We start from the raw sequence: 23577 nt of genomic DNA, 5'->3' as shown, positions 1-23577 counted from the left end.
AAACACGTGGTTAATACTGCTCTTAGAAATAAAAAAGCTTTCCTTGCTTGGGGCTGAAGTGAATTGCATTCCCAAAGCTGGGAATGTGCTGGACCCCTTGTTGGGTCTGAAGTGCTCCCAGCACTGGAAATGGAAAGCAGCTCCACTGCCTGTCCTCAGAGCACAGCTGGTTTGCCCAGGTCACTCACACAAAGTGTGCCCAAACACTCATTTTTACAACATGCTTTACAAATCAAAATACAATTGCAGAATCTCAGAGATTTTAGATCTGTAAGGAAAACAATGTCCAGGAAACAAAGGCCAACACAACCCTGAAAGGCAGGAGGAAATAGCCAGACTAGCATGGCTCAGCTGGTTTCATTAATTACAGAACTCTGAGCAAAAGTGAAATTTAATTTCTGTGCAGGGACAACAGAATTACATTAAATAAAAGCCATTTGTGCTTGCAAACTTGGGACCTGCATTCCTAGAGCAGTCTGCAGGAGTAAAAATGGATGGACCTGAAGAAGTAGAAATGCTGTTAATTTCTGTTTTGTAGTAACACACACCCTATACAGTGAAAATGTTCCTTGAAAAATAAATTCCAAAATCTGCCACGAGCTAAATTAACTCCAACAACAACACCTAGAGATTAATAGTCCTGATTTTAGGATTTCACTACTGTGACTGCCTGGTATTCAGGCAGCCCAGCCTTCTGCTGGGTTTTCCAAAGGAGCTGCAAGCCCCCAAGCCCTGAACTCTGAGAAAAAAAAAAACTTTATCAGAGACCCACTTCAATGACAAGAAGCAGTTTAGAATTTATTATCTCCTGAACAACTACCCAGCATTGTTTTTCAAGGTGCTATCTTGCCAGAGGAACTGATTTAATATTAAAACATTGCAGTGATGTGGGTTTGGCTTTGTTAGAAGTGAAGCCCATCATTTAAATTGCACTTATTCCCAGAGTTACACAAAGATCAGATGTTTATTAACAAGCTTCACTACTATTTGCAGCTCAAATTTAGAACCCTGAAAACAAAACCAGCATGGGAATTGGGGTTTTCCAAAGAAGGAAGAGAAGGAGCATTGTGATAGCAGCAGCCAGTTGTATATAAATCAGTTTGAAGACATTAAAGCTTCCAGATCTGTGTTTAATCCCCTGTGAGGCCAAGGTCCAGCCTGCTAATGTAATCTGAGATCTGAAGTGTTTGAAACCGTCTTGTTCAACATCATGGTTGGACAAACTTGCTCTCCACAAGGAGGCCTCACTGGTGGCCACAGCCAGCAGCAGTTTTCCCTTTTTGTTTGTGCATCATCTGCACAGAAAGCAATGCATGTGAGAGCCACAAACTCCAAAGCACTTTCACATTGGGTGAAAAGTTCCCTGATGAGTGTGAAAGGAGCACTGGGAGTACCTGAGTCAGGCAAATTGCTCTACTCTGGGTGAGCAAAATCCCTGCCAACAGCCCAGAGAGACACCCTGCACAATTCCCCACAGCAAGACCCACCAGGGACCACCAACATGCCAGGCCCCCAGGTATCCTCCCGTGGCACTGGAGATCACCCCGCTGGAAAACAACAGAAAACAAAGGCTGGAGAGTAACCTTGGCCTGGAGGAGGAATCTGTGTTTGAATCTCACGTGTCCTTTCACCAGCTCTATCACTGCCCTCCAAAACCAGCTCCCAGCAGCTCTGTGCAAGTGATGCAGGGGAGGGTAAAAACCTCACCATGGTGAGCACACAGTGAACACCCCCCAGCCTGGCCACATCCCACCACATCCCAAAGCACAGACCCACCCCAGCATCACCCAAAACCCAGGCTGTTCCTGTGGGTGTAGGTGTTGCAGGTGTGTTTGAGCACACTGTGACAGCTCCTGCTGGTACTCAGGGCTGGCTCAGGGACACGTTCCACTCCACTTTTCCCCTGGTTTTTAGGCCAAAGGTTTGTTTCTCACCTTCCCATCAGCAGCCCCTACATGCCCAGCTCAGAGAGGGAGCTGAGGCACGTCTGCAGCTGGAGCAGCTCCCTGCACTCTGCATCCCACAGGGACAGGACAGGGGATCCACAGCAGCAGGAACCCAGCCTGCACTGCCAGGGCTCATCCATCACCTGCCATGACAAAGCCACTCGTTCCTGCAGCTCTCCAGAACCATCAGCATTGCCAGTTCAGAATTCACATGACTTCCAACCTGTTTCCATACATCCACTCCCAAGCAATGAATATTCCCCTGCACACCAGTGCTGCTCTTCTGTGCTCACCCAGCATTTCACCCGAGCAGCACATTACAAGATTCTGCGGATCAATGAGCATTTCTCTTTTGTTTCCCAGGAAATGTACAGAATTACACGTGCTGCTAAGTGCATTCAAAGACCTACAATCCATATGCTGCTTCCCTATTATTCAGCAAAGCTGCATTTATTATCTTAATCCTATCATTTCTCAAAAGGAAAATTGACAGAGATATTTCAGATAAGCAGATTCAATGGCTTAAATTCTAGTGCACTCTATCAGTCTGTCAGAGGTTATGATGCTTCTTTTTAAAGACAGAAAACACCCTCTTTATCACTCCACATGTACAATCAATGTTTCTGTGTTCAAACCTACAGGCTGCAAGCAGGGTTAGATTTTTTTAAAAGCATCATTGCTTTCTGGAAGCAAAGGCTTACAACCCCAAGTTAAATAACATGCAATTAGCAAGCTAGCACAGAATCCAAACCCAAACCCAACTGGAGCTATGTCAGCAGGTCTGTGGCCAAACAACAAAACGTGGGGTTAGTGGTGTTTATGCGGGGAAAGGGATGGACAACTATAGAGCATCTCCTCTGAAAGGAAACAGGATTTTTCCAGCAAGTAAACTGGCAATTTACTTTTATCAATTTACAGTCATAATAATTTTCATTGCCCTGAATTTTGATACTAAAAGGAGCCAGCCAGTTGAAACCACAATAAAATGGCCATGGGATTTACACAATTCAAGAGGTCCCAAGTGCTACCCATGCTCATCCTAAATTCCAGAACAGCTCAGGCTGCCTTTGCACCCATGAGAACTCGTGCAGCTTCAGTGTAAACCCAGAAATCAGGATGTGCAGCCCCAGATGCATCCAAAGGTTCTGGCTGCCCTCTGGATGCAGCTGGATGTGTTTGGAGGCCGACCCTACTGGAAAATGCTCTGTGTTTATACACATACAACACACACACACAGAGTGTTGAAATTCTTTTGAAAAACCCTCAAAACACAAAGAATGTGGAAGGGAAATGTCAAGTAAGCTTTAAATGAGTCTTCCCCATTCCTCAGTTTTACTCAAAGACCTTTTCCACAGCAGAGAACCAGATGGAAGAAACATCCAGCAGAAACCTGCCCATCTGCCTGGAGGAGGCAACCACTTAATCTCCAGTTCTGACCTCCACAGCCCCACGTCTTGCACTCCAGCTTACAGATCAAGCATCTGCCACTGACACTAACAAAAACTGCCTCCCAAATGTCCCTGCTCCTGGCCAAGGTAACCATGGGCTTTCTGCAGGGGGCCAGTGCTGTGGCCAACACGGGTCCCTAAATGAACCTTGAAAGCCTCATTTGGCCTCTTCTGGAATGAAGTCACAGACTTCCTGCTGCTCCACTACACACCTGAACCTTTGCCTCCCTTCAGGGCTCTTTGATCATCCTTCAGTCTTTGATGAAAAACATTAAATTAGCTGATCATGGCTATTTATTGCTTTCAGCTTCTAAAAGCAGTGGCTGATTCCTGCCTTAGCCCTGGCTGTTTCCTTCCCTCTGCCAAAGGAGGAGTTGTCCCGACCCAAGGACAAATCCTGTCGACATCTCCCTTGGAATCCAGCATAAAATTAAACACAAAACTTTCAGTGAGCTCCCTCAAATCAAAAGGAAGAACAATTTCATAAGATGACTCAATACTAAAGTTATAAAGTGTGGAAGAGGCTTTACAGCAATTTCAGTGAGCAAGAGAGAAGTTTGATAAAAGAATCCATGTTTACCCTGAAAGACTTTTCTACCAAGGGCATTGACATACAAACCAAGAAAGAAAGAAGGATGAATAAGAGAAACCTGCAACTGCCTATTCCAATAAGTACTTTGCTTGTCTCTTGTGACCAGTGAGTCAAGTGTAAACTTATGTGCTTTGTCAGAATGTAGAAAAAGCATGCATGCTAGAATAAAAACAGGCTCTGAAGCCTTCTGGAAATGGAGCGTGTCTCAACTGCGACCATAAGGAATGTCCTGGTGAGCTCCTGAAGAGCTCCAGGCACATGGAGAGCACCTCAGCCCCGGGCTGGATGCTGAAGGCACCTCCAGCACTGCTGAGGGTGGTGGGCACAGCTGAGTCACCCTAAGGAAGGCCTGAAGTGCCTTTAACCAGAGCACCCCAACCCCAGCACTGGGACTGGTTTGCCAGGGCCATCGGCCCGGGCAGAGCCGCCGTGTCGGAGGCAGCTCCTGATCAATCACAGCCCTGGGTGTGACAGGAAAATGACTGGAGCAATGTTTCCTGATCGAGATTAATTACCTCACCACCCCAGCCCCTGGCAAAAGCATGTCCTAAAGCAGCAATTACAACTAATTGAATCCTCCGTAAAAGTGCATTTAATTGAAGAGAGCAAGATGGATTTCAACGCTATCTCATTTTCAGGTGTGCAATGCTCCAGTAACTGGCTTAGGAAAAAAATTTCAGAGCTGAATGAGATGTGACATACTTTCTTTAGGATAAAATGCTTACATTAACGGGTCATAAATTGGGTTGATTTTATGCATTTGTTCTAGGAATGCATCAGCCAAAGATCATTAAAGGCCAAAGAGCACACAAATAACATAAAAAAGCTGAATAGCTGAATGGGTACAGAGCAGGAAGGACTTGCTTGAAGCACTAGAAATTAGAAAGGGACATATATTCACTATATTGTTTTGTACATTTTCACTTGACTATGGGAATTAAACATAAATCAAAGGAAACAGCTTTTGGTTATTTGAAATTCCAGCTTCCCAGCTTGTATAGCAAATAAAGATAATTATTTTCAAATCTTCTCAAATCTCAGGTCTAAAGGGAAAACAGCAACACCTGTTTTTTTACAGAAATTACTGAGATAAAACATGAATGGCACATAAAGGTGTTAGCTGGGCACAAACAAGGGGGCCTTGCTTATCAGAATTCACAGAATGACAAGGCTGGATGAGACCTTCAAGATCATTGAGTCCAACCCATGTCCCAATACCTGAACTAAAAGATGTCACTGAGTGCCACATCCAGTCTTTTTTTAAACATATCCAGGGACAGTGAGTCCACCACCTCCCTGGGCAGGCCATGCCAGTACATTATCACTCTTTCTGTGCAAAACCTTTTCCTAACATCCAACCAATATTTCCCTTGGTGCTTCTTGAGTCTCTGTCCTCTGGTTCTGTCAGTGCTGCCTGGAGAAAGAGACCAACCCCACCTGACCACAGCCACCTTTCAGGAAGTTGTAGAGTGATAAGCTCACCCCTGAGTCTCCTTTTCTCCAGGCTGAACACCCCCAGCTCCCTCAGTATCTGGGTCTGTGGAACCCTCCTATATCAGCACATTTATTTCACAGAAACTTTAACACCAAATGTTTGCCTTGCACTCACTAGGGAACCAAAATATTTTGCGTGGGGCTTGAGCAATCTGCTCTAGGGAAGGTGTCCCTGCCCAGGGCAGAGGATGATTTTTCAGGTTCCTTCCAGCCCAGCCCATGCTGCGATTCTGTTTCACTCCACATCAGCTGCACAGTTGCTCTCTCCTGCTCACCCTGCAGTGTTCTGCTGCTGAAACCAAAACTGACTGGCTCTGAGGAGTCCCTCCCATCCCCAAGCAGGTCCCCAGTGCCTGGACATCTCTGGGTCACGGGCAGGGAGCCGGATGGCAGCAGGGCTGGGGCACAGCAGGTCAGCAGGAGGCTGGAGAGGATCCAGACATGGCCAGAAAAACTCTCCCTGAACTCATTAATGGCACATCTCCTCGTGGATGGACTTGGTTCAGCTCTGCCTCTCCTCATCCATCCATGTGTGGCAGCTCAGCACAAGGAAGGATCCCTGATTCCAGTGAGGAACTGGAGCCCCAGGTTCCTTGCCCTGACCACGGGCTCATCCTGAAGCCCAGAGCCCCTTCCCTCTGCCAGAAGGGTGAGCAAGGGGAGAGGGGGGGATAAACACCCAGGGAGTGGGATAAAACACCCAGGGAATGGGATAAACACCTGGGAAATGGCATAAATACCCAGAGAATGGGATAAACACTGAGGGAATGAGATAAAACACCCAGGGAATGGGATAAATACCCAGGGAGTGGAATAAATACTGAGGGAACGGAATAAAAACCCCATGGAATGGGATAAAACACCCAGAGAATGGAATAAATACCCAGAGAATGGGATAAACATTGAGGGAATGGGGTAACACACCCAGGGAATAGGATAAATACCCAGGGAGTGGGATAAACACTGAGGGAATGGCATAAAACACTGAGGGAATGGCATAAAACACTGAGGGAGTGGGATAAATACCAACATGAACCCCAAGAGCTGTTCAGCCCAGCCCCTCCTGAAAAAGATCCTCTGAGCCCCGAGCAGCTGCTGCAGTTTGGGGAGTTAAAAGAAAATGGGAAAACCACCTGAACCACAGAATCATTAAGGTTGGAAAAGACCTCTTAAGATCCTAAGTCCAACTTTCAGCTGAACACCCAGCCATGTCCCAAAAATTGACACTAAACCATGTCTCGAAAAATGAGAGAAAAATTTTAGAATGCCAAACACCTTGTATATACACATGTGATACCATTAACTATTATAAATTACTTCAGTAGATATAGAATAATAAACCTGGATTTTCTGCTGATTTTCAGCAGGTATGTCCATCCAGCAGTAATAAAATCTATAGACTCATATTGTTTATCAATTCCTTTATTTGAAAACCAGCTAGCCCAGGAGAGGTATTGCTGTGTGTCCTGTTCTCATAGCCCTCCTCAGACAACCAGCAGTGACAGTGGGATGTGAAACACTCCCTGTGGCTTTTCCTCTGCTGTTAAACACAAGCCTTCCCCAGAACACACCCTGCACTACACTCCAGAAAGGTGGTGGCACAATCAAACAGCCTACTTAAGGTAATAATTATAAAATGTATAGACAATATTTATGGTAAGAGTTATAAAACATATAAATGACTGTAGGGGATCCTGGCATATATATACATCTCCATATGTATCCATACATATCCCATCCCAGTGTTCGCAGGGTGCAAAAGTACATCGAGCTGGCTTCCCCCTCCTTTGCAGCTCCACGGAGCAAGCCAGGCAGGAGTGATTTACCGGGAAATCTTCGGGAAGGCTGCATTGGAGCTCCCTCTAGTCCCCACGCCAGGAAATTGTCAATTATTGCAAAGAAGAAAAGAAAAAGGAAAAAAAAATATTACCAGCACCTGCATGCAATCCTGGCACAACACAAAGGCAGCGATGCTGGGATGTTTTGGTTTTGGGGTTGGATTTTCTGAGAACTCCCCGCTCCATTTCAGTATTGGAGGTGAAAAACGAATTAGTGCTGCACGTCAAAAGGGCCATTTGGCAACTAAATATCCCAGAATGCAAATGTTCCCTTGCAAAAGTGTGGCTCGGGGGCTCCAGAAGGGACTCAGCCTTCCCAAACAAGGAATAATTCCAAGTCCCCACCTCTCACCAGTGTCCCAGTGCTGCTTCATTCCATCCCTGATCATCCTATTCCATCCACTGCCGTCCTGGGCACTGCTCAAGGAAGGAGCTGCCTGGGCCATAAATTGCTTTATAATTCAAGCTCCTCAGGAGTCCTGGGCTGCCTGGAATGGGGCAATCTCTGTTCCATGCCAGCTGCTGGCTCGGCTAAAGGAGCATCTGAGAGCCCTGACGCAGCCGCGCTGAGATCCACAGCCTGCTGCGTTTTCAGGGGATAACTTCTTCTCCTACATTACGCAGCATTTTCCTTCAGCTGGTTAAAACCTGCTTTGGGAGATGAATGCCTTAATTTCTCTCAGGTGAACTGGTTTGTTTTGGGCTTTTTTTTTTTTTTTTGCTCCATCTAGTGGTGCACAGAAATCCATGCCATTCCAGCCCAGAGTGTCCACACAGCGCTCTGAGCCGTGTTAGGGACTTCCCACTGCTGTTAAAGGAGAGAAAATAATACAAGTGCAGCAAATAACAGCAAGGCAGTGGCTGCTCTGCAAAGCTGGAGTCTCACCCAATTATTTCAGGCAAAACCATGTAAGAGCTGAATATGTCTGCACAGAACTCCACACTCCAGAAGAAAACCAAACCAGCCCAATCCTAAACAGTGCAAGTGCCTAAAGGTGCCAAAGGAGAATTTCCCCATCTCACTCCCTCAAAGGAACAGCTTTCTTGAAGCCCTCTGAATTCATGGAATGAGAAAATAAGAAAAAAATAAGAAAAATGCCATTTCTGCTTTGCCTTTCATCCCAAAATGCACAATAAGAGAGTCTTCACTCTTCACAAAAACAGTGCAATCCACCCAGGAAGGGGAATTTTTCTGCTGATACCTCTCCCTGTTTTATAATAGCATGCAGCATTTTAGGTCATCTACTTCTAACTCTGGTTAGCTAAGAGAGCCCCTACCAGCCTCTGCTGCTAAACCCAGGGATGCACAGCATGTTTTATTCAGCCAGCCATCATTTATTCAAAGAGGGAAATGTTTACTCCTGCATTTCTGCCTTCCACTGCACCAGGGAAGGTCAGCTCTCTGTGTGCTCCTGAAGAGAAAATGCCACAATTCAGGGGTACTACAGCTACACACTCAAACTGTTCCAAATCCCAGCAACCCCTCATGACCTTATTTCCCCTTAATTGGAAAACTACTGGATAGAAACACCCCATGCCAGTGCCCTGTGACAGCCAATAACGCTGGTCAGGCTTTGCCTTCATTTTCTCCTGAGCCTCATCATTAACTGCAGACACTTTCAGGATAATCATACACTGGTCCTTCAGGCTGGGGGGGTTTAATTTGCAGGGTTAAATCAGTCTTGCTTGTTTTCCTTTGCACAAATAAGATAAAAGGTACTCATTGAAAGATTGGATAAACCTTCCCCTCTGCAAGGGAATAATTACAGTGCTCCCGAGTTCAGTGCACTGAGGAGAGAGTGGTAATCACTGTTTACATCTGGGAGGAAGATAAGCAAGTCAAAATATTAGAAATTCCTACTGTTTCTATCTTTGGGAAGCAATTCTGAGAAACTCTTAATTATAGAGTAAAAGACCCAAATGGTGAGCAGTGTTGAAACATTTCAGTGTTTTGCCCCGCCCAGTAAACATCAGAGGGATATATTCCAGGGAATGTAATTCCAGATATATATTCCAGGGATAGAATCAACTGTAGTCATCCACCACACTATGTTTTGTGTACATTATTTGAAATTTTATAGTGGGAATGAGTGTTCTTTCTCTATATTGTAATGAAAAGTGATTAAGAAATGTGTGAAACTGAGAACATTCAATACCAAAGAACAGCAGCAGCCACAGAGTGTGAGCAGTGAGCAGAAATGATGCAGAAATACTTGAAAAATCATGAAGGCAGATTATTCTTGTGCCAGCAAATCCCTGCCCAGGCCTGGGCACTGCAGAGTCACAGCCAAGGCAAGCACAAGGAGCATATCACAGCAAGGATGAGCCACTGGATCAAACCACACAGAAGAGAAAATAACCTGTATTCTGTTTTTTGGAAACTCCTTTGGGGAGAAAAAAGCACATTGTAAAGATGAGAGAGAGCCTCAAGCTGCCTTCACAGTTCTTCCCTCCTTGATCCTGGTGATTCTCCTTTTATCCCATCCTCAAAGCCATACACAAGTACAAATAAATACCTGCTTTTCACCCTGCATCAAGCTACCTATGCCTTTACACCACCCCAGGCAGTGGGGAGCAGTATTTTACCTCTTGATGGCAACTACAGATTATAGAATTTTTCCCCCTCTCCCCATCCTTCTTTCCCACTACTTTCAGGGTAGGAAATGCCACTGCAGAGAAATTCTGTTCCCTGGTACATCTGCTTGCACTGGTTGAATCTGGAGGACCCAACCAGCAGAAATTCTCTGGTTATTTTAAAGCCACAGAATGTGTCTGGAAAGGTGTAACCAACCAAGAGCCTTGTGAGCAGTGGGGACCTGGACACCCACGGACACAATCTCATTTCTCCAGCTGCAGCAAGGGGGCTGTGCAGCTGCAAGTTCATCCCTTCAGTGACAAGTGAATCACAGCTTTGAGAGAAATATTTTCATTGATGAGGCAACAGAGGCATGTGAGCAGTGACTTTTGGTTGATCCAAGCCTTGCACAGAAGCCAAGAAAGGAAAAGACAGAGCTCAAAGCAGCTGAGGGTGGAAGCAGGCATAGAGACAGATGTGCTGCCACAACAGAAATGTGCTGGCTCCTCAGAACCAGCACCAAGGAAGGGAAGAAGGGTTCATCTCCAGCAGCAACATCCATAAAACATCCCATGCTGGTGTTTGCCCAACCTTGACACAAACTTAAAACAGCCCAGCAGGGTTCTCACAACAGCTGCCCTCCCAGCCCACATCTGGGAGAGAAAAAATCCCCTCCACACCACACAGCCACACCCAGACAGCAACAAAACTCACACTACACCTCAGGGCTTATGGTACCGTTTATTTCAGCTCAAAAGAAGCTGTGCACTGCAGGAATCTGCTCCCAGCTGGCGTGTCCTCAGCTCTGGGCAGGAGGAAGGGCTGTGGGGAGGCCTGGAGAGGAGGCACAGCTCAGACTGGCAGCACGGGGGTCCCACGGCATCCGTGCAGTGCCAGCCCGGGCACACAGAGAGGGAGAGGAGATGGGCTGGGAGAGGAGCAGGGCTGCAGCAGCCAGCCCAGCTGCGCTGTCATCTCGAGGATGGGCTACTAGACCCCGAAGGTGGACAGCAGAACTGGTGCAGGACATTGGCTTCCCTGCCAGGGAGGGGGGGCAAGAAAGGAAAGAGACAGAGGGAGAGAATCACAGGCAGCAGCATTAGGAACATTCAGCTTGAAATCTGTTTGCTTTTGTTTTCAAATCCACAAATACTGTCAGCTGTTTGTAAGCACCACCCAGTTAACCCATTTCCATCTCAGAGACAGGACTCTCCACAAAGGGAAGAACAGCCCAACGAGCCAAGGCTGACGCTGATGACTTAAACTCTGAGAAAAACACTGCTTTGTAAGGGCCACTTCCGTTTTTCCCATTAAAAAAAATAAATTACATTAGGCTGTCATTTACATATCCAGCCTAATGTGGCCACAGCCCCTTTATTTTTAACATGCTCAGAACTTCCCACAGGTATTTTCACTGCCCACATTCTGCAGAACTGCAGAACAGAGGTGTCCCCCTTCTGATGGAGGCTCACACACAGAAATCCTGGCAAGGACCAGGTCTGCCCTCCACCCCCTCCCTCCCCAGGGGCAAGGAAGAGCTCTGTCTCCAGGAGGAGTTGCCAGCATCATGAATGGTGCCGTGAGGCAGGAGCAGTTTGGAATACCCACATCTGTAATGCTAAAGTGCTTTATGGCAGGGAAGGAGATGCTGGCCTGGCAGGAGGCTCCAGCCACTTCTGAACCAGTGACACAACCATGAGGGGCCATTTCCTTTAACAGGCTAAAGGAGGAGGATGGAAAGGAACACAATGAAGGAAGAGAAACAAGAAAATCCCAAACCAAATTTCAGGCTGTTCTGCCAGTTCTCCCGACTGTGCTCAGGAGCACAATCCACCATTTGCACTCCCTGCATCACGTAGGCATCAAGTGGAAAATTACAAGTATTACTCTAATTATGCCAGCTTTCCTTTGCCATGGGGCGTGAGCACAGATGCCTTATGTAATCAGCTGAACCTCACACTGACTTGGGGCAGGATTTGGTCACAGTTTGGATCTGCTTTGCTCTGTCCATCTGCATCCTGCCTCTCTGGCTGATGTGCTGCTGGTCTGGGCCATGCTGCTCTTGCTCCTTTGCTCAGTTTGAAAATTAAAGTAACACCAAGCTTTTATGTCTCTGCATATTCTAGAGAGTGCTTAAACATGCTGAGGCATACAGCTAGACAACTGCAGTTAGAAATAAGATCCCTATTCAACATTTTTTGGTAGAAAATGTCAATGAGTATTATATATGAAATGTCATATCAATACTAAAAAGAATTCTGAAGTGCAGCTCCTTCAGATATGTCCTTACCTGGGACTAAGTATTGACTGGAAGCTACCACAGGGCCAAGGATTCTGCTGCATGGTGTGGAAGGTCTCTAGAGGTGTTTGTGGGGAGGACACAAGAAATATTTGCTTTGTGTCTCAGGGAAGAGAACAGTGCCCAGCAGTGGGGAAAAATAAACTGAGAGTTGCAAAGTACATCTATAAAGAGGTATTTTTTTGTTTTAGGGTATAGGCTATTTCCCATTTTCCCTGGCTGTGCTAGTGTGCAAAAATTCCAGCTGTGCTCTTAAGAAGAGTTAAGGAAAACCAAACCACTCCAATACATGATGGAAGCATCTGAAAGCTCAGCATCATTGCAGGGGAGCCTCTGTGTTAATCAGTTATGGTGGCAAAACAGCTCCAAAGCCTCCCAGGGGCTCAGACAGAAAGAAATAGCACAATCAATCCTTCCATCACTGTCCACACAGTGGTTTGTTGCATGTAAGCCAACATTACCTGGTGAAACAAAGATTCCACATTAAAATTTCACACAAGTACAGTATTTTCAGAATGATGGTTTTACCTCCCAGAGGTGCTGATTAAACATTAAGCAGGCAGAGACTGCAAGAAAATGATGGGATTTCTTTGGTACTATAACATCCTTTGCATTATCATTTTGTTTTCACAGGTCTCACTGGGAAAAAAAAAAGAAAAGAAAAAAAATCTCTAGCTTCACGATTTAAAAAATGGTTATTTGGACATGGTAAGGGCATCTAATTTGAGATTAAAAGGATGGAAGGTAGAGTGGAGGGAGACAGGAATGAGTGACAGCCAACACTTCATGCAAATCAGAACAAGGAAGTCACAGTTATGAAAAAACACATCAGATGGAAATACGCTCAGACATTAGTGGTAAGCAAATCTGTCCACAGCTGCAGTTTGCATCCATCAGCCTATTCCATACCCACACAGGGAAGGCAGACAGGAACAGGGCTGGGGATCCCCAGCATGGGCATTTCTGTACGTGAACTTTGCTGTGTGTGAGGTTCCTGCACTGATGAGCTGAGGGTCTGACTGAAGTTTGTCTAAAGATGTGTCACAGAATCCCAGGCTGATTTGGGTGGGAAAGGACCTTAGAGCCCATCCAGTGCCACCCTGCCATGATAGGGACACCTTCCACAGTCCCAGGCTGCTCCAGCCCTGTCCAGCCTGGCCTTGGGCACTGCCAGGGATCCAGGGGCAGCCACAGCTGCTCTGGGCACCTGTGCCAGGGCCTGCCCACCCTCACAGGGAACAATTTCCTGCCCATATCTGTTCAAAACCTACTCTCTGTCACTTTAAAGCCATAGAAAGCTTTAGTGTTTAGAAAATACTGGGAACAAAGCTCCTCGGAGAGGACACAGAGCTGATGAAATTCTCTTTCTCCACATGCTGTTTTAGCCCTGGGCTTTGCTCAGTTCCAGCTGTGAGGCCTCTGAGATGATGATGCAGCTGGATCAAGCCAGAGGCTCAGCAGCTGAATTACAGGACTACCTGGATTCCTATTTTGGAAGCCTCTCTGGGTGTCCCACACTTCCTTTACTTTGCTCTTCACACCAGATATGAAATCTGCATTCCAATGATCTCTAACAATCCCAAAGCTCCTGGAACCTGCAGCTTCCATCCAGAGGCTCTTGTTTCCAAGGCTCTACTCGGGAGGCAGGAAGGGGAAGGGAGTCAGGGAAGCCGAGCTACAGACATTGCTGGTCTATTTTTTAACTCCCAAACAGAAATAACCCAAAAAGAGCAAGCAGAGGAAAGGCATATGGGCTAACTGGAACCCAGACAAGTATCTAGCTGGAAGGACACGACATGCTCAGGCTTCCCAAGACTTCCCTTGTAATAGGAGAATGCAAGATAACTTATATTATTTCTGTCTCTTTTGAGCATTGTAAAATGAGTGAGGGATTGCTGCAATAGCTGCAGTTATTAAAAATGCATTATTTCCCTATTAACGATTCAAAACAGATGCCAAAGATCGTCTCAACTAGAAATAAAACTGCTGGAGTGAATAAAACATCCAGCAATTAACTAACAGCAAATCAGAGATGCTCCAGATTTCACTGTAGTGCATTCATTAATTGCTTCTTTCAGAACAAATTTAATTTTTAATTCTGGGCTACAAAATTAATCCCTCTGTGTATTTTCCAAATAAAGCCTCAAAACTGAAGCCAGACCAAAGCACCCACGTCTGTTAGTTTTGTTTCTAATGATTTCTATTTATAAATTGATAAATGGGAAGACTAAAAGCTAGATTTAATACCATCATGTGTATGTAGAAATGCAAAGTCCATTCCTGTCAGATCTCTAGCAGCTCATTTGCATTCACAGCAATGGGATCCCCATGTCCTGCACAAAAACAGGTGCATCATTTGCACTTGACTCAGAGATTACAGCTGTAGGGATGACAGTTTGGATATAACAACTTCATAAATTGAAATGATGGGCAAACCAAACCAATTCCTGCCATGAGGCTAACAGCCTGGCTCCAGCACAGCAGCACATCTGTGAGCAGGGACAGCATTAACATCACTGGGTAACTTGAAATTAAATTCTATGGACTGAAATATTCTGGTTTGCAGCTCTTTCTATCCTTCCCAAGAACAGAGTGCTGTGGGGTGAAGGATAATTTGTATTAGGAGGGACTGGAGGAGGTGTGGACAGTGCAGACCCTGCTCAGAGCAGGTGCAGCCAGAGGTGTCCCACTGACCTGAGCGTGGCTGAGGACAGAGACCCCATGTCCTCTGCTGGCCTCTGTTCCAATGTTTGACCAAGCTCATGGTGAAATTCCCTCTCTCCCTACCTTGTATCTGATTGGAATTTTCCTTACTGCAATTTGGTTGGGTTGCCTCTTGTCCCTGGGAGAGACTGGCTGCAGCTTTTCCATATTCTCCCTGTGCACAGAAGCCCAGCCTGGTCTGGGTTGAAGGACCTACAAGCAGGACCATGGGCAGGGACACTTCCCCCTGTCCAGCCTGGCCTTGGCCACTTGCAGGGATCCAGGGGCAGCCCCAGCTGCTCTGTGCCAGGGTTTGACAACTCTGAGTGGAGAATTTTCCCTGAGCCTGCCCTGGCCCAGCCTGGGGCCGTTCCCTCTCTCCTGTCCCTGTCCCCTGGAGCAGAGCCCATTTCCCCTGGATTCCCCTCCTGGCAGGAGCTGTGCAGAGCCACAAGGTCTCCCCTGAGCCCGAATTTCCTTGAGAGCAACCAAGGCCAGGGATGAGCTCCTTCCCACACCCCAGTCCTGAACCATCAGCTGCAGGTCCCACAGCACAGCTTGGGCACTCTGAAACTGCACAGACTTTACACCCCCAGAGCAGGGAACTCCTGTCCTCACTGCACAAAAAAACCTGAAGAAATTCAGACTTTTCAAGCACAAAGTTAAGCTGCTCTAAGCTTTAATTCCAGAAGAAATATCACTGATAAAAATGACACCCTACGTGGAGCAAGACACTGAGACATTCAAGGAACAGCTGGTTTTCCCATCAACATCCCAACAGGAAGATCCTTAAAATTAAAGCACTATCATTAAGGACGTAGAAAAACTAAAAGCCTCACTAAAAAGCAAGCAGGGAATCTAAGAGTTTTCAGGCCCTGCTCCTCACCAAAGGAATTTGAGCTGTCTTACAACTCAACTATGGACTTACTACCACCAAATAAACAAAGGGCTCTGATGGGAGAAAAAAACCAAACACAGACAGATGCTGCAACACAAGCCAACAGGGTGAATCCAAGCATGCATGGTTAGAGGTAACTAGGGGATGAAATATTCAAACCAGAAATATGTTTATGCATTTACAGATTTAGGATTCTTTGTTTGCTTTTGTCTTTCCTTATTACCCGTGATTTTTCAGCACCAGGCTTCCAATATTTTGATAATAATATTATTCATGAGCTGGCAATTATCACTAAGTCGATTGCTAATAGCAGAAGTAAAAATTCAAGACAATATTTTCCATGGCATGCACAGTTTTTTAACAGTTTTCACATTTCCAGTGATTTAGATTAGCTGCCCTCTGATGCTTCTCTAAGATGTTACAATAAACACTGGCATTGACAACAAATAGTACTATGGGATGTAATTGCTGCTCTCCACATTGGATCAAAGAGAGCACATAGATAGTAAAGGCATCTATGTTAAAAGAAGCACTAAGAGCTGGAAAACATGTATTTTTGATGTATTCAGGGCAGACTCTGCTTGGCATTGAGGACCTGGATGTGTTTTAAACACCCTTGTTTCACTCAAATCCACGGCAGTGCTGAGCCCTGGGCAGGTCCATGCCTTTAACCTTCAGGAGGTTTAAACACATGGATGAATTCCTCAGCTACTGGCACAGAATAGGCAGGGGTGAAAAAAAGTGTTGCTCAGAACAACCTCAATATCCTCCATAAATAATATAAATATTTCATTATTTGTCATGTGAGAGCTAAGCCTGCACCTCCCTTCTCCTTGCCTTTGCAAGCCCAGGGGGATGTGCCTCTTAAAGCACATGACACTCATTTTACAGTTATTCCAGAGTGCCTGAGAGAAGGACTCACTGCAGGGATGGTTCTATTCACAGCTACCCTACAACACATCAAAAATATTGGATATTTATTCCAATATTATTATTATTTTTTTCCTTTTAAAACTTAGGCAACTATTGCTTGTCTGGTGTCAAATGGCAACATTTGGAGCTCCCTCTCCAAAGAGCAGCAGGGGTGGAGCATGTCTACTCTTACCTGTACTCTGAGTGTGTGGCAGGGACAGCTAGCTGGGAATGGTACAATGGAGCTGGACAGCAAAACTGGTGCAGAGTATTTAAAGACCTACAAGGAAAAACACAAAGTCAAACCACCAGCTGTTGAGAGAGGGGCTCTGGAGGGGGAGGCAGTGCTGACAGGAATGTTGGCAACTCACAAGGACGGTGACTGAAATTTGAGGCACAGCTGCCAATTCTGGATCCCGGGGGGACACGGGGCAACAGTCCCAGCTTTGAAATGCACACACCAAAATGAGGAGGAGCTGCTGCAGGAAAGAGTCAATCAAAGGTTGGTGGCAGGATTAAGGTCAAACGCCAGTTTAAGGCTGGGGGATTGCCTTGCCAGGCGGAAGGAAGGCAAAACTAGAAACACTGAGGGGTAAAATCCCCATGGAAATGAAGCTTTGGGCTTCTTCTTCTTACTCTGCACCAGTCAGGCTGTTCTCTGTTCATGGAATTAATGCACAGTGCTCTGAATGAGGGACTATGCAATGGACATGGACACAAAGCTTTCTTTAAGCCCAGCAATGACAAACATATTGCAAAATAAGCCACCTGAACATGTGAAAGAACCCAAGTTTCACCTGTGTTTTAAGCAATATTCAGACCTGTGCAATAGCAGTTTAATTGTTCCAATTTGTTCATTTGTTCAAAGCACAGAAAGAAATAAAAAAAATCCTTTACAGCACAAAGAGCTTCTGCACCTCAAATCAATAGATTGGTATTCCTTCACTAAAACAAAACCAGACAAGGGGCCACCTCTGAAGGAAAGCTTGGAAAATCTTTAAGCTCCACACAGCACTCATCCCTGCCTTCCTGGTGTTTGTGCCAGGAAACATTAAACAAGGCTCAGCACAGCAAGTCCCCCATAATAAATCCACCTAATCAGATTTCTCAGGACACAGCATTCTTCTAGGAAATCATAAAAAAATAATCAATATCTCCCAGCTCTTTGAGTGGAAGAGGAAGCCGTTAAATTGAAAATCCTCATTTAATTTGTGAGGATCCAACCTGACAGTTAGCAGAGGGTGTGTGTGTATACACAAATGCACTTTTTAACCCCCCCCATCTTTCTCTTGGTGTTTTGACAGAAGTCTCAGAAGATTGATTTTGATTCTTCTGCATCCCTGAGGCTTAAAGTGAATCCTGTGAGGTTACTTTCTTACGAGATCAAACAGAGTGGTTAAGCAAAAAGAAGTCAGGCTTTGTTCAGGAAGGAGTAAGTTACTAATCCTTAGGAAAAAAGACAAGGTCAGCCTGTTCTGATTCCTGCTGCCAGCACTGTGTCAGCAACTGCATGGCCAGGATCAGTTGGATTTTCTGTTTAAAGGTGCTAACTCCTGTAAAGTACTTGAGCTTTTGGAGATGCAGCTCAATCCACAAGACACCTCCCCAGCATGGGACGTACCCTGCTGACACCTCACAGGTACCTATGGGGCAGCTCCAAACCACTTGGGAAGACAAAAAGTTCAAAACAAAGATGGAGAACACCACTGGAAACACTGATGGGCCATATCAGAGCAGCCAGGACATGCCAAAGCTGGATTTTCTGTCAGGAAAAGCACACAGCTTTCCACACCAGCTGCTCCACTCAGTGCTGTGAGTGCAGGGCTCGAGTCTCACACAGAGGAACCTGCTCCTGCCTTGGGATACCTGGATTTTCCAGCAGAAGCAAAAGAAGGAAATGGAGGAAATCAGTAGGAGAGTATTCCAGATTCCATTCCTACCACTGTTCATTTTCCACACAGATGTCTCGTTCTTCAGAGAATTAACCAGTGAAATATTCAAGAATACGAAGGAATCCCTCTGGCTTCGCCTCTGCTCAACAAAGCTTTTTGAGCAGAGCTTGCTCCTGGCTCTTCCAAAACCATTCTGCCCTCAAGGCTCCCTGAACCTGTCCTACTCTGACCTTCCCGGGCTCCAAAAGAACAGTGAAGAAGATGTTGGAATCTGAAATGTGATGAACTCATAGAATTTTGGGTTTGTAAACTAAAGTTTAGAATGAAACACAGGATTTTATTTGAGACCTTGGAAAAGGTTTCTAAACTTAGGTGTTAGAAGTGAGAACGTGGATTTATAGTTTAAAAGTAGAGATACGTCAAGCAAAGGAAAGTTTAGAGTTTTAGAGTTTAAGATATGGAAAAAATAAAGTAGTTACTGAGATAAATAAGGAGATTAGAATGCAGTACTGTAGGTTTGTGTACTAAAACATGATTGGTTGAGAAAGTTTATATTGTAGTATGGGTCTATAAGATGAAATATTTAAGGATTGGGTAAAAAACATAAGTATCTTTTTTAGTAGTGTTATATTAGTCAATAATTCCTTAAAAGGTCATGTAACTAAGGGTCTTATGCCCTTCTGAACCGTGCTGTAACAATGGGAGCTGAACTCACCCTTCCTGCCTATGCAGAAGATAAGAAAATAAACCACAGCATCAAAAACAGCTCACAGATCCTGCCTCAAATTCCTTCCCGAATTCCCCACTGGTAAATATTCACAGAAGGAAGCTCTCCCAGTGCTCTTGCTCTGGTCTGTGCACACCTGTGGCACAGCACTGGGGTCAGGAGCTGCCCTGCCCCGAGTTCAGGCTGCAGAGGTCCCGAGGTCCCTGCACTGCTGCAGGTGACACGGGTGACAGGGCTCAGCTGCAGCTACCAGCTCCTGTGTCCAACACAGCAGCTGCACCTCAGGCAGGACCCCTGTCCCACCACAGACACAGGGAACACGAGGTCTGGGCTCTGCTCCCAGCTTTGACACTCAGAACAGCTGAACTCTGGGCTCCTCCAGATCTCAGTGACTCACGTCAGCCTGACAGTGATGGGGCTCAGGCTTTGCAGCTCCTGACTAACACTAATTCTACCCAAAGCAATGGGTAAATCTGCACATGCAACTTAAGATTCATATGTGGCATTTTGTGCCTTCAATCACCTGCCAAAACAGCACTTGCAATCATTTACCCTTCTACAATATACCAGAGAATGTCTATGGCTCCAATCCCCCCCCCCCCTTTTTGTTTTTGGTTGGAGTTTTAATTGTATTTGAAACTTCATAGCTATATGTTGCAATCAGCCTTCAACACAAGTTTGTATTCAAGCTAGAATTAATTTACTAATTTTTAACACCTAAGGACATCAGAAGAAATCCATTTCAATCATTTGGAGGAGAATTAATCACTTCTCCTGTTCACAGTCTCGCAGATACTCAGCCCTGTGAAGATTAGTTTCCACATCTGTAGCTGCTGTTCTTCAAAGGATGATTTAGGATTACAGAGAGAACACAGGTACTTCAGCACCAACACAAGACAAATGACTGAGCTGACAAATGCTGCTGCTGGTAATTTCAGTTTCTGGCCCATTGCTGAACATCCCAGTGCACATGGAAGTTTGGCCATTTCCCACTTCCAGGCCAAGTTCCTTCCAGCTCTCCCCTCGTGAATCCCTGCACGAGGTTCTTGGCAGAGCAGATGAGTCAGTAAAACCAGAGCCAAACCTGACCCAAACCCCTGACATTTCCTTCCCCCACAGAACAGGAGAAACCCCAGGCAGCTGTGGCTGTGCTTCTCACCCCTCTGTAAATTCCGTTCTGTTTGCCATCAGGATCCACTCATTTTAACAGCACTCTCCTGTCCATCAGCAACCAGAAATGACAATTCTTTTTAATCGGCCGCTTTTAGAGCCCTGCTCAGATGTACAAATAAAAAGAAATCGATTACTGGTCATCACATAAAGCCACAACTATTTTTATTTTTTCTTCCATTTTCTCTTGCAATCCCCAACAAGCCTGCCAAACTCAGCAGACAATTTTCTCAATATTGGTTTTTAAACAAGCCAGGAGAACAGAACACGACGCCATTAACCTGGAATTGCTTTTGCTCTAACAAGTTATCCTGTGCTCTCCCAATGTGCTCAGAGCCAGCAGATGCTCCTGGCAGGATTGGCAGCCTGGAGGCAGCTCGTCCCCTCTCCCTGCACAGGACACCATGGTGGCACAGGACATCCACCCACCCTTGCTTATTCTGCTGCTGCTCAATTTTCAGCACAATTATGGAACCATAACTGTGTGAGAGCTTCTTCTTATGAGAGCTTCCAAACAGAAAGCCTGAGACTGAAGGCAATGGGAGCAGGAGCACAGCTGGAGGAGCCTTTCTGGAGTTAATGAGTGGCTGATGAAAGGAGCTGCTCAGTGCCTTCCCTGCCCTCTGCTGCTGCCCTCTCCCAGCGCCACGACTTCATTCACTGTTCCTCCTCTGGTCTGGAACAACAATCTGTTCCCCTCCATCTGCCAGGATTCTTCCCTTTCTTCTGGCACATTTTTCCATAAAGTGCATGTTGCAATGAGTATGTGGAAAAAATAATCCCAGCACAGGCTGCCATCCTGGTTACCTGTGTGCACCCATCCTTCTCAAATCAGCTTGGGAACAGCAGGAGGGGCAGACAAATCCATCCCCTCTTTCAGCCCATTCACTCCCTGTCAGCTGAGGTAGCCAAGAATGGTTTGTTTGATTGGATCTATTAAAAGGAATAGTTACATTTCCCAGTGTTTTAGCCTGTTGAAGAGTAACATTATTTTACAAGTTGAAATTTTCTTTCTCATGTCCATCCAGTGTTATGGCAACAGCTGAGATTAGAAAATACTATAGTTAGAAACTAATAAAGCCTGTTCTGTTCTTGTTTAATAAATCCAACCATTACTTTCATGAGGAACAACATTTGAAATGTAATCAAAGGGTACCCAAAGAGGTGATGAACAGTAAAAGTCATAATAATAGCGACTCACATAACTCCAGCTAAATGCTTGCTAATTAACACATTTATTAAGCTGCTAGAAGGGCTTCCAGAATGAAAACCCTGACCCAGGCCACAGGACACATTTTGGAAAGCAGCAGGAAGCTTTTCATGGCAGCTCCCATTGTCCCAGCCCAAGTTTGACTGCAGCTGTCTGTGGCTGTGGCCACGTCAAGGTGATTCAGCACACAACACATTCCCATTTCCAAGGACAAATTCCTACTGTTCTTTACCCAAAATACACAGGGCAGTATGATTTTGGCTTTTGAAGCAGCACTTCTCTTTTTTCCTAAACATTTCACCCCACTGCAGGTCCAGCACTCTGCAGCTAAGCACATCACAGAGAGGCTGTGGTGGCACACAGACAATATTATGTTTTTTTCACAGTGTTTTATTATTAATTAATTTCCTAGCACACAGTCTTTTGGATGGCGACCCCACAGCATTAAATGCTGCCATTGCTTGTATGGTTGCATCCATAAAAACCTTCCAGTTCACAGCAGAGACCACCACACACTGCAGGAGAACCACAGCTCGCTTCATTCCCTGGGCACGATGGGAATGTGCCTGGGATTGCTCTTTGAGCAAAGCTTTGATTTGCTCTCAAAGAGCCCAAGGTGGCTCTTTGGGCACCAGATCCCAGGGAGGCAACAGGACAGCTCCTGGCAGGTAAGCACCAGTGTAATTACTCTGCACAGAGTGAGAGTCAAAGAACTCCCCCACACATCACAACCAGCACAGCCATATGCTGCAGAGCTGCTCTGCTGCCATCTCCCTCCTTCCATGCAATAGTCAGAACTTGGCTGAAAGCATTCTAGAACTACATTTCCTCTTCACAGGAATGAAAGATGTTTTCACCAGCTACAAGGATGCTCAGTAAAAGCTGCAGTTCCAAACGAGCAGCACACACAGTCCAGAGTACAGACCACTGAATTTTGTTCCAGAATTCATCAAATCTGGTTGTCGTCAGAATGATTAAATAGCAGCATTTGTACACAGTGCAGCAGAAATGCAGACTGGGAGTTCTTGTCTGGAATAATGCTTCCCTTTGTGTATTCCCAACTCAAGTGCCCACAGCTGGATTTTTCAATGGAATCATCAGGCACACTCTCACTGACCTCTCCTCCATCAAAGGGCCTGTAAATAATTATCATCTCCTGGGAGAATGGAACCACGACAGGCCCAGCATACTAAACAAGGAACTGCCATTATTTTGTCCCATCCTAGAACACAACACTTATTACCATTACAGAGAATTATAAATAATTATTATAAACTTTTTTTGATTTCATGAAAATGCAGTACCAGCCTACACAAACAGGCAGGAGGGATCCTTCTGCATCCCTGCACAGTTTGCTCCAACCCTGGGTTAGCTGGAACTAGGCTGAATTTAATTAAGACTATTAATATGTAGATGCTTGTAATTAGAAAAAAATCCTTTTAAGTCTTAACTAGAACCCCATCTATGGTGCAGGGTGATGTAGAATAATTCACAGAACTGGTACGATGGATTTGTGTCAGTTGTGCTTACTGGGAGCTGTCAAAATCTGTAGAAAAAACCCCAGACAGTCCAAACCCAGAAATTAAGAACAAAGAGACATGAGAGAAGGAAAATATCTTTTATATTAAATCAGAGTGGATATATTCACCACATCTTTTCTGTATGTCCCACATCATTAAATCAGGTCCCAGAAATCCTCAAGAAACTACAACTCCCATTACAGAACACAGCCACATTTATAATCTCACAGAGCAATAACCACAGCAAACTCAAAGCTGAGCAGTGCCAGTATACATATTGGATTTGCAGCTGATGAAAGAGGCAAAATAGCAAAGTACAAAGAATGAAATTACCCAGATACAGCATGAGAGAT

The 23577-nt window shown here is 45.4% G+C and overlaps 2 protein-coding genes across 4 annotated transcripts in view; both read right to left on the bottom strand.

Moving 5' to 3' along the window:
• IQSEC1 (IQ motif and Sec7 domain ArfGEF 1) overlaps positions 1-23577 on the bottom strand; it is a 167904-nt gene that overhangs the window by 141873 nt on the left and 2454 nt on the right. The window lies entirely within an intron of this gene.
• LOC144246989 (IQ motif and SEC7 domain-containing protein 3-like) overlaps positions 10616-23577 on the bottom strand; it is a 125447-nt gene continuing 112485 nt past the window's right edge. The window contains exons 3-5 of one of the 2 annotated variants that reach the window (XR_013340706.1): positions 16899-16985; positions 12721-12831; positions 10616-10931 (exon numbers count right to left, since the gene is read on the bottom strand). Coding sequence is in view for 1 of the 2 variants with exons in the window: in XM_077786044.1 (XP_077642170.1) it covers positions 10865-10931; positions 16899-16985 (154 nt within the window). In the remaining variant the exon portion in view is untranslated. The remainder of the gene's footprint in view (positions 10932-12720; positions 12832-16898; positions 16986-23577) is intronic. The other variant, XM_077786044.1, reaches the window with a different exon arrangement.

The sequence above is a fragment of the Lonchura striata genome, chromosome 12 (genome assembly GCF_046129695.1).
Source record: "Lonchura striata isolate bLonStr1 chromosome 12, bLonStr1.mat, whole genome shotgun sequence".
Classification (NCBI taxonomy): domain Eukaryota; kingdom Metazoa; phylum Chordata; class Aves; order Passeriformes; family Estrildidae; genus Lonchura; species Lonchura striata.
This window is presented reverse-complemented; position numbering and strand designations above follow the sequence as displayed.